The sequence below is a fragment of the Coregonus lavaretus genome (assembly GCF_964263955.1).
Source record: "Coregonus lavaretus genome assembly, contig: HAP1_SCAFFOLD_4487, whole genome shotgun sequence".
In the NCBI taxonomy this organism is placed as follows: Eukaryota; Metazoa; Chordata; class Actinopteri; order Salmoniformes; family Salmonidae; genus Coregonus; species Coregonus lavaretus.
Genome location: NW_028159252.1, coordinates 459 through 12,500, shown reverse-complemented (window position 1 = coordinate 12,500; position 12,042 = coordinate 459). Strand labels below are relative to the sequence as shown.

The 12,042-nt window shown below is 43.7% G+C and overlaps 1 protein-coding gene across 1 annotated transcript in view; it reads right to left on the bottom strand.

The window, feature by feature from the left end:
• The window catches only part of LOC311123113 (tetraspanin-15-like), an 18,588-nt gene extending 9,958 nt beyond the window's left edge, over positions 1 to 8,630 (bottom strand). Inside the window, exons 1-4 of the mRNA XM_084197390.1 lie at positions 8,267 to 8,630; positions 1,332 to 1,517; positions 875 to 949; positions 586 to 681 (exon numbers count right to left, since the gene is read on the bottom strand). Of these exons, the coding sequence (XP_084053516.1) occupies positions 586 to 681; positions 875 to 949; positions 1,332 to 1,517; positions 8,267 to 8,353 (444 nt within the window). The 5' untranslated portion in view covers positions 8,354 to 8,630. The remainder of the gene's footprint in view (positions 1 to 585; positions 682 to 874; positions 950 to 1,331; positions 1,518 to 8,266) is intronic.
• Positions 8,631 to 12,042: the final 3,412 nt, after the last annotated feature.

Here is a 12,042-nt window from a genome sequence, read left to right as displayed (position 1 = left end):
CCCAAGAAGACTTGAGGCTGTAATCGCTGCCAAAGGTATTTACGTTTTTTATTTTTAATACATTTGCAAAAATGTCTAAAAACCTGGTTTTGCTTTGTCATTATGGGGTATTGTGTGTAGATTGATGAGGGAATATAAAAAATGAAATAAAAAAAACTTTTTAGAATAAGGCTGTAACCTAACATAATGTGGAAAGAGTCAACGGGTCGGAATATTTCCGAAGGCACTGTATACCCTCTCTTTGCAACCCTACCCACAGATGTCAATTCAACATCTATTCCATGTTGGTTCAATGTAATTTAATTGAAAGGACGTGGAAACAACATTGATTCAACCAGTGTGTGCCCAGTGGGTAATCTCAGTGTTCTCTTCATTCTGTACATTTTCCATTTTAGTCATTTAGCAGAAGCTCTTATCCAGAGCGACTTCGTTCATTTTCATACTGGTCCCCTGTGGGAATCGAACCCACAACCCTGGCGTTGCAAGCACCATGCTCTACCAAGTGAGCCACACGGGACTACACACACATCACATGCCACTATTTCCTGTCTGTTGCTTCTGATAATGAAAATGGTGTCCTCTTACCTTCTGTTGCACAAAGTCCAAGATGTTTTTGAAGTCCAGATCATCGTAATAGTGTTTAATTCCCTCTCGTATACTGCTCTGGAACAGGGCTGATGTCTACAGGGAGAGAGAGGAAGAGTAGAGAGAGAGAGGGGGATGATGAAAAAAATGAATCATCCATCACATTGAATGCTGCTGTGATGTGATCTTATCGTGGCTGGAGGCAATGCCAGAGGCGACACCGGTGTACCATGTGAACATGTGTTACAGCCGTGTGTGTGTGTGAGTGTGTGAGAGAGAGATAACTTACCTTTTTCTCAAAGATGAGTGCAACGATGAGAGCCACAGCCTGCAGGAACAGTAGCACACACAGGACACACAAAAACTGGAAGACAGACAGACAGGAGAAAGAGAGAGAGAGAATGCACTGACATGTACACATCAAGCCAGAGGGACCAGAGTTTAGCTGCTATCTGTATATCCCAGATGAGAGGGAGAGATAATTGATTGACAAACAAACTGCTCTGCAGACAGCTTGCTGGGCTGAGATAGGCAACCCCATCCACAGGCTGACTGACATAGCCCAGTCAGCAGAGTCCCCTTCTCCTCTCCTGTCCCCCTCCTCCCACTCTCTTCAACCCAATCTCTCAACCCTCCTATTCTTTCTTTCCTTCCTCCCTCCTCTTCTCCATCCAAACCTCCCTCTCTCCTCATATCCCCCCTCCTCTCCCCCTCCCTCTCGCTCTTCCATTCCTCTCCTCTCTCACCATGTGTAGCAGGGTCTTGTTGTCCCTGAGGGAGCCCACCATGCCCACCAGGGAGACAGTGAACATCACCAGGCCCAGCAGGATGAGCACCACAGCGGGGGCCAGGAACACCCCCTCCAGGGTACGGTTCTTCTGACGCTCCACCTCCGCGTACACCCCCACGCACAACACACACAGGCCCAGAAGCTGGGGGAGGGAGAGGGAGGGAGAGGAAGAGGGGGAGGCAGGGAGAGAGGGGGGAGGGAGGCAGGGAAAGGGGGAGAGAGAGGGGGAGGCAGGGAGAGAGGGAGGCAGGGAAAGAGGGAAAGAGGGGGGGCAGGGAGAGAGAGAGGGGGAGGCAGGGAGAGGGGGAAGAAGAGAGGGTAGGGGTTAGGGTGAGACGGTCAGAGCGCTGCAGAGTGCCATCTTTCTGAATAAGCATCCTTGCAGATAACAGGATTTTATGATAGCAGTGTGCATAGAAAGCATAGCCTAACCAAGCGAGCAACGTTCAAAGCTATCGGCATGTTCAAAGCTACTGTTTCCCTTGGATTATGTTGTAAACCCATTGCTGATGTCAAATAACATGGACATCTTCAAAATAGCACGGATAAGTCCCAAATGGTACCCTATTACATATAGTATGAAAAAAATGTATGCACTCACTAACTGTAAGTCGCTCTGGATAAGAGCGTCTGCTAAATGACTAAAATGTAAATGTAATGTAGTGCACTACTTTTGACCAGAGCCCTGGCCAAAAGTAGTACACTATATAGGGAATAGGGTACCATTTGGGATGCATCCCATGTCTTCTTCTCTAGTGGTAGCATCATGATGATGCGACCCATTTTCCTTGTTCCTTGTAGTCAATTAGGAAACACAAAGGGCTTTAGTGTTAGTGCTCCTGCTCACACCCTGGCTGCTTAGTGTTAGTGCTCCTGCTCACACCCTGGCTGCTTAGTGTTAGTGCTCCTGCTCACACCCTGGCTGCTTAGTGTTAGTGCTCCTGCTCACACCCTGGCTGCTTAGTGTTAGTGCTCCTGCTCACACCCTGGCTGCTTAGTGTTAGTGCTCCTGCTCACACCCTGGCTGCTTAGTGTTAGTGCTCCTGCTCACACCCTGGCTGCTGCCCAAAGTAAAGTTAGCAAATGATGACAGGAGATGGTGGTTATAGAACTAGTCCTAGGCTAGCTGCTGTGTTGTTGTGTTATCAGCCTTGTTAGCATCAAACAAACCCCACTTGACTACCTCCTGGTGTGCCATTTGAGAGCTTTCAAAACCATGGCAGGGTGGGTCTCACGTTGTCTGCATCCCAAATGGCACCCTTTTCACTTTATAGTGAATTAAAGGGACTATTAAGGCACTAGCCTATATAGGGAATAGGGTGCCATTTGGAATGCAACTTTGACTCATAATGATAGTCCTTTCTTTCTGCAACTCTCGCAGAAAGCAGAGAAAAACAAACAACAATCTCCACCCCATAGGCCTACCTATCGATTCTCAATTAGGAAGAGAGGCAATCTGCACTAAGAGAGCAAGCCTCATCACTCTTTCCCTACTTTAGTCTATTCACTATTGACAGCACCACCACCACCACCCCGCCCAACATCAGAAAATGTATTAAGTCCCTACCCACTGGGCAAAACATTACGTTGAATTAATGTGTAATACTGATTGGATTTGCAAAAGGTCATCAACGTAAGGGACTTTTAGATTTTTTTCCTAAATCCAATGACAGGGTAAAATTGTAGGTTGATTTCACACTGAATTCATGTTAGTTGACAACACAACCAAATGTAAATCAAAACTAGATGTTAAAATGACGTCTGTGTCCAGTGGATATTTTCAAAAGATGTAGGCCTACTTTAAGTCTCTTACAGCGGTTAGCTCATTTCTCATTCACTCTGTCACCCACATTAGTGTAGCCTAAGTGGACTGAGCAGTAGGCTGGACACACTGAGCGTAAGAGACAAACACATCATCTGACAAATGACCAAACTTCAGACCGATAAGAAGCAATGCAAATAGACTACACAGTACACACACTCTCTCAAAGGATTAGTCGACTGACTCTCTCCTTCCCAAAGGAAACCTACAGGCACACATGACGGATTCTCGCAAACCTGTGTGAAACTACATTAAGCAGATTGAACAGACAAGGAGAAGAAATAGCATTCATTAACAGTGAGTGCTCCTGCATGGCTGGCTGTGGGCCAGGGGAGCTCTTGGGGGAACAGAAGCCAAGGCATTCCATCTTAACACGGAAAAAGGATGAACACAAGCAGTGAGAAAGACTGGAGAGAAGGAGAGAAAATTACAATCTAAGCGAGGGAAGTCACTGACATTTTCTTGTAGTTCATACTCAGCAGCAGTATGGCTGATGTAGAGAGAGGGAGGGAGAGAGAGACAGACAGAGAGACAGACAGAGCTACAGACAGACAAAGAGAGAGGTGGAGTGAAAATTGAACATGAAAATGACTGCAATTTCCTGTGAGATGAGAGGGAGAGTCATGGAGTGTGAGAGAGTGGGAAAGCAGAGAGGGAGATAGCTGAGGAACGCTCAATATTGAGTCACCATCAGTCGTTACTTGTAAAAATGACAATTTGTACCAAACTCTTACCTGTACCTATGTTTGTCCTGTACAACTGTGGTCCTTCCGCGCGGTGCTGAAATTCATACTTTTAATTTTAAAAAAATATTTGAATACAACCACCGACTTTTCCCTCATTTGTGTTGCTCAACTCAGCGTGAATGCACGTGCCAATTGAATCCCAGCTTACGTCAAGACCGCTACGTCTCCAGTTGAGTAACACAAAGGACCGCGATTGTACAGGTCAAAAATAGGTACAGGTAAGCGTTTCCAGAATTGAGATTTTTACAAGTATCAACTGATGGTGACTCAATGTTGTTGCTAGCAAATCACGCGTCCAGTTATCAATAATCAACTCCGCCTTGATATAAGAGAACGGAGTTGAGCGTTCCTCAGCTTTGAGGGAGAGAGAGAGGGATTCATTATACCCGCTGATTGATTTCAGGAAAACAATTATTTACTAAATATGGTGGTGGAAAGAGAGAGTGATGGCGGGGCAGGGTTACATTTAACTGATAACGTAACTGGATGAGTAAAATACACTCTCCATCCAAATCTGCTGACTCATCCACTAGCCTAGGCTAAGGTTTGAAATTAAACTATGACAAATAGAAAAAAGAGGCAGAGAGCACTAGGATCTGTTCAATAGTCTGCTTTAAAGACTTTCTATTCTAACACCTCCAGGCAGCACATCCACACCTAGCGGCCTAACTATAGGAGCACACAACTGAGCCGGTACTCAAAGGTTGTCTATGGTGACTCATAGAGATTTTGGATTTTCCCATAGGCAAATCAAATCAAATTGTATTTGTCACGTACACAGTTTTCAGCAGGTATAAAAGTTGCAGTGAAACGCTTGTGTGCTTGCTCCCTCAACAATACAGTACATTAGTCAATATCTATCATAACAATAATATCAAGTACGAGTCTGAGTGTGTCCTTTTGTGTTTGTTTGTGTGTGTTTGTGTGTAAGGGTTGAATGTGTGGAGAGTCAGTGCAAATAATCTAAGGTGCAGATAGTCTCTGAAGTGCAAATAGTCTGTAAGGTGCAGGTCTGTGCAGGGAGAAAGCTAGGGTTAGCTGTTCAGCAGTCTGATGGCCTGGTGGTAGAACCTGATGCTCCGATACCGCTTGCTAGATGGTAACAGAGTGAACAGTTCGTGGCTCGGGTGACTGGAGTCCTTGACGATCTTCCGGGCCTTCCTCAAACATTGCCTGTTGTACATGTCCTGGAGGACAGGGAGCTCACCCACAATGATGCACCACCCTCTGTAGAGCCTTGCAGTTGAGGGCGGTGCAGTTGCCATACTAGGCGGTGATACAGCCGGTCAAGATGATTGTGTAGCTGTAGAACGTCTTGAGGATCTGAGGGCCCCTGCCACATTTCTTCAGTCGCCAGAGATTGAAGAGACGCTGTTGCGCCTTCTTCACCACGGTGGTGGTGTGATTGGTCCATGTCAGGTCCTCTGTGATGTGCACACTGAGGAACTTGGTGCTTTTGACCCACTCCACTGCAGCCCTGTGGATGTGGATGGGGATGTGCTCCCCCCGTTTCCTATAGTCCACAATCAGCTCCTTGGTTTTGCTGACGTTGAGGGAGAGGCTGTTTTCCTGGCACCACTCTGCCAGGGCTCCAACCTCCTCCCTGTAGGCTGTCTCGTCACCGTCGGCGATCAGGCCCACCACCGTTGTGTCGTCGGCACACATATACATTCATAAAGACATCACTTAAACACTGAGTCACTACTCAAGGTTAGGTTGAATTTTATTACATAAATGCTGATGTAGAGCTGGGACAATAAACATAAAATTATTGACACCGACCATACTTATAAATTTTATAGCAAGCATTTTTGCTGATATCGTTCATGACGATAAGTAGTCTATACTAGAGAAATGTGACGATTGAAATGAAATAGGTTTGCTAATATGGGTGATTGTTAATGGGACAATTGATGGCTACAACCATCAAACTAGTAGTAGTAGTGTACAGGATCATTACAAAAAAAACTGTGGTAGACATTAATGTTATGAGAAACGAAGAAGAAACCCGCACACTGCTCTTGATAGTATCACTGCTCTTTAATCAAAGCTCTGACGAAGGCCTTGAGGCCGATACGTAAAGCTTATTAAAGAGCAGTGATACTAGCAAGAAGTGTGCGGGTTTCTTCTTTTTTTCTCATCTAATTCAGCTGTTACCATGCACCTGCAAAAAAGATACCTCAGATGTGCGATACCTTTAGAATCTAGACATTAATGTTATAAAATGATCATTCTACTTGTCGTTATCGTATCAAATCATGCAATTTATCGCGACTTTTGTCCATATCGCCCAGCGTTATACTGATGTATAGCCAAGAAAACCAATTGAAAGCAAGCTAAAGTCACAAAGCCATCCATGCTTATCTCTAACTAACTCCCCCACTTCCATTTCTCCTCTCTTTCAGCTGCAGCGTCCTCTCTGCCTGATGGTGTGATGACAGTACAGTCTGGCATAGCAGCATCCTACTGGGTTAATGCATCATCTTCACAGACAAAGCAGAGCAGAGAGTACTGTTCATCCCTCTTAGGAGCACTGGGACAGGGTGCTCTCAATCTCAAGCCCTCACTCTCAGAGTAAAGGCCTTTCAACACACAGGCTGTCCCAATGGCACCCTATCCCCTATGTAGTGCACTACTTTTGACCAGTGCCCATAGAGCACTGGTCAAAAGTAGTGCACTATGTAGGGAATAGGGGACGCACAACAATATTACTGCAGGCAACGCTTATCACCAAAGTACAGTTGGTAAAGCAAATTACAGTCTGTGACTTGTGCCACATGGTACACAGAGATAGGCTATATGGAGCTGTGTTACGTGTGGGTGGGTTGGTTGCATGCCCTTCCTGAAAAGGCTTGTGTCAGAAACCCCAAATCATGTGACACTGGGAGACAGTGACAGTCTGTGCAATGAGATTGTGTCATAATCAAAGAATGAACACTCAGCAAACTAGGCTATTCACTAAAAAATGGCACTAGAAAGTTCAGCCGTAGACCCAGCAGCATTTGAATTATGCTTATTCACCCCAAAATACTTATTTGCTGTAAAATACATCCATGATGCAAATTCCCCTATTCTAAACAGACAAACAATACTTTTAATATTCTGTAAACTGCCTACAGATTCATCGCCTTAAAGCCTACATGGCACACAATTGAAGGTGTGTCATGTAGGCTAGCATGTTATGGATTTAAAGTGAATTAGACCTTCCTGTGTAACCCACTACTGCCCTGAAAAGCTGTAATTACAATGTAGTAAATGCCCCACATGCCTCACAACACCTAGAAGAGGCATGTCAACAGCTGGGTCACAGAAAACTGATTTGACTCATTAGGCCGTATCAAATGTAGTGTAGTAATATGTAGGCATAGCATAGCTAGCTACATTGAATGGCCCTGCCTGTCACAATATTGCAATATGTAGGCCCTAGGCTATAGGCTGAAACAATAATAATTGTTCATGGAATACAGCTAGCAACATATTTCCTGTCTAACAAAAATTAAATATCCCACTTCACTTTCACTGTATCACTCAGTAGTCCCACACCCTGCCCTGCACCACAACGCAGAAAGGAGAGTGTAGCCTAGTGTAGTAAATGAATGACTAGATCAGACAAAGTGTACACACAGTAGTATTTCCTTGGCATTATTTGTTCTTCTGGCAAGAAATTTGATGCCAGAGAGTTAGCTAGCGAGCTAGGAAGATACAGTACTGATAGCTATACACTGCACAGACAAAGCAGAGCAGAGCGAACGGTTCATCCCTCTTAGGAGCACTGGGACAGGTTGCTCTCAATCCCTCACTCTCAGAGTAAAGGCCTCTCAACACACAGCTTTGTCCCAATGGCACCCTATCGCCTATATAGTGCACTACTTTTGACCAGGGCCCAGATAGAGCTCTGGTCAAAGGTAGTGCACTATTTAGGGAATAGGGGACGCAGACCACCCCTTTCACTGTATCACTCAGTAGTCCCACGCCCTGCCCTGTACCACAAAGCAGAAAGGAGAGTATAGCCTAGTGTAGTAAATTAACGACCATATCAGATAAAGTGTACACACAGTAGTATTTCCTTGGCATTATTCGTTCTTCTGGCAAGCAATTTGGCACCAGAGTTAGCTAGCGAGCTAGGAAGATACCGATACTAGCTAGCTACTACACTGGCTAGCTAGCCAGCTGGCTAGTAAACAAAGGTGGTGGTTTTCTGACAGCCAACAATGTGGTCCCCCCTAGCCCATTCAAATAGACGGTAATACTCCGCTTGGGTTCTTGAGAGCTGGTCCCCAACCCTGTCCCTGAAACCAACAAGTCCACATTAACAACACTTACCGAGAAGAGCATTGAGTAGACATTTAAGGTGAATTTGATGAAATAATAGAAGCGGTTGCTGTTTCTCACTTCTTTGTATGAAGGCATATTGCTTGGTAGCTGAATAAGCTAGCTAGCTAGCCAAGAACCAAAGTTAGCTAACGTTAGCTAGCTAGCTAGCTATGCTAGTAGAATAATATCAACAACACTGCACTGATTAGCTATTTCAGCAAATTAGCTAGCTATATTATTGGATAGAATTTTCAAAACGTCTCAATTTTGCACGAGGACGTCTACGCCTTAATGTATCTAATTTAGCTACTCCCGTTAAATTGTGTCTCACACACACAAATCCCCCTCTCTTCCCACAAACAATAACTTCCGTGCACGCTCTGATTTCGCCAGATCATTTAAAGGGCCAGAGCGGTGAAATACATTGTACTAACGATGTAATGAACGCGTCATCTCACCCTATCTTTTAAAAATAATTATCTAAATACATATCAATTTCGTGTTTTTTTTTGCTATTCATAGCAATTATCCAACAACACTCGACAGCCCAGACCGTAGACAAAGGACCTTGCTCTCATCATCCAGACATGCATTGCTTGCTTTCCTTTGGAACGAACATCTTAAAGGAAATGGGTCACATCCAAGGCTCCCCTTGGCCACTTTATAGGCTGTGTCACTACCCGGCAAATGTCACTGTTACTGGACAAAGTGCATTTAATCCCAGGAATTGCTCCTTATTGCATCAGTTGTTGGTTGGCTCTTGTTGGTGTATGTTTGGCACACATGTATGTGATGAAGATGTTGGATACTAGGCTATTACTAGGTCACTAATATTTGTTGTAACTTACATGTTGTAGGCCTACAATGAACACATCTAACTAGCATGTATGGGAATACCAGCTTGTGCCCTAATACCGGCTCACACACATTCAGCACCATGGACAGCGTTGCGAACCCAATTCAGCACCACAGCCGCTGAACAGCGCAGCTCCCAGGCAACTCATTCCCCTTTTCCCTGGACTTTAGAATTGAAGATTCAATGCACCTGTATGGTGGCGCTGCAGAAAAGCTTGCTGAAAGACTCTGCCATGCTTTTGCTATTTTTCCCATTCCTTTCTCCCTTGAACTTTAGAATTGTAAACTTACAGGAAATAGAAGATACAGAACAGTATTGCAATAGCCTAAGACTACTCATTTCAGACTCTTTTGAAATGTAGGCTATATTTTATTGAATAAATACTGTATTAGCAAACTGACTCTAAGAATATTGAGTCCAATTAATCAATCAATCAATCAAGAAATGTCCATGAATTATTATCCACATAATAATTCACATTTCCTGTTGCTGCAGTATAATTTTCCTGCTCTAGCAAACTGGCTCAAATTAAGATCCCACATCTGTATTAGATTTCAAAGCCCTAGCAAGGTCTAATCAATAGCCTATGCCTTTGGATCTACGAGTCATTACACACAATTGATACGGACAAGATTTTCTTGAAGCCAGGTAGCTAAGTCCATCTACAGCTAAAAGCCCATTTTTGGGATATAAAGCCCTCTTGCATTTCAGTGGAAAACAAGCTGCTCCTCGCTGCCACTCACACATACACCTGAGCGTGCCTGGAATATGGGTGGCTTGTTTATTGCCTAATATTCAATAATGGATCATTCATGAATTAAAGATGGTTGTGCTGAGGGCATTGGGGATCACTGAATGAATTACTGGCCAGATGCACATAGGGGTCTGTCTATTGGATGCCAACTCACATAACCAGTGACCGACTGATGGACTGACGGAATGAATGACTGTCACAGTGGTGGTCATGTTATTGTGAGTGATAGTCGGAATATAGCTTAACAGGATATTATATGAAAGGAAGCACACATGGTGTTGTCACTCAATTATCCCAATTTTTGATCATCCCCCATTAGATATACATGTCACAAAATATGCCCTTTCTATCAGAATAGGGTGACTCAGAGTGACTATTTAGAAATAATTAAATACATGGGTCTGGGTTGACCACCGCCCCAAAAACACTGGATAAAGAACTGTCAAAAACAAGACAGGAGCAAAAAGTCAGCTTTTGGCATTCAAAGCAGGTTGCAAAAAGGTCAAAACAGAAGAGCTCATTTGACCATAAAGCACTTTGAATTCTGAGGTGTTCTCATGTAAATCACCAGGACGAAGGTCAGAGAGCTAAGGACTAAGCTCATTCTTATTGATGTTTTGTCTATTGAATTTGTCCTTTAAACACTGGTGTAATTATTCCAAAAGTGAATTAGACAATTAGCAACTTATCTGAACTGCCATTCTTCATTGTGAGAAAGTGCTGGACGGAAACTACTCTGACATAGATCAGGATAGTAGAGCCCAAAGACACAATATTAGAGCCCAAAGACAATATTAGAGCCCAAAGACATTTCTTGCCTAATTGATTATAACTGTGTAATATTTACACCAGATAACAGGAGTTCTGTTCTGTTTCTGGTCATCACTATAATAAACCTTGATTTTCTTCCTCATCTCTAAGGCAACAGAATAATCTAGTTTTCCTCTACCTATGCTGTTCACGTTGCCATGCAAACAGTAACATGCCTGTACTGTGCCAAAATGAATATCATACAATTAATGTGAAACAATGTTGTACATGATTCAATCGTCTCTCTCCCATTGCCTATAGGGGGAACTGGTGAGAATGTTGAATTGCTGACATGTTTTAAGCAGTCCCGATGATTACCTTGGAGCACTGATAACTTATTTCCTTGGGAAAGTGACATCTGCCAAAAATAGAAGGTTTGGTTGAGAGAGAATGGAATTTAAGAAGGACATCTAAAAGAGGATGAGAGAGAGGAGATAGAACAGTGATCCGAAAATAAAGGCTGTGTGTGACTCACAAGGCGGGGAGCATGGAGAGGACGGACAGGTAGAGAGAACTCTCTACTAATGACTACAGTGTCTAGGTAATGTTCTGTACCATGCATTTCATAACCACCATTTTGTCCTCAAGTTCATAGATAGTAGTTAGATGAATTCAATATGTTCTCTCAAATAATAGATGATTCTGTAGCTCTTAGAGATAACGTTTACAGGAATAGGAGCTCACATCATGATGAAACCTACTGTTATCCAAGATAATGACATAATCTACTGTATGGAGGTACAGATTTACGTCATTTAGCAGACGCTCTTATCCAGAGCGACTTACAGTTAGTGAATATATATATATATATTTTTTTTTCATACTGGTCCCCCGTGGGAATTGAACCCACAACCCTGGCGTTGCAAACGCCATGCTCTATCAACTGAGCTACATCCCTGCCGGCCATTCCCTCCCCTACCCTGGACAACGCTAGGCCAATTGTGCGCTGCCCATGAGTCTCCCGGTCACGGCCGGCTGCGACAGAGCCTGGATTCGAACCAGGATCTCTAGTGGCACAGCTAGCACTGCGATGCAGTGCCTTAGACCACTGCGCCACTCAGTGTAGGATATTCATCTGATCAACCTGTTGCAGGAGAGTTGCAATGCAGGACATTTAAAACTTGTATTGTATTTGAGGTTTTAAAAGGCTTCTGAAGTTTGTAATTTCCACTTTTAAATCTCAGACTTGATTTTCCCTTACAAAAACTTTCCATTAATTATAATCCACATAATAATTCAAATTTCCTGTTGCTCCAGGATAATGTTCCTGCTGTTGCTGGCTCAATTTAAGATCATACATCTGTACAGTAGTTACACAGTAGCATCCTCTGCACTTGTGAGCTTTTAAGCAATCCTATGGATGAA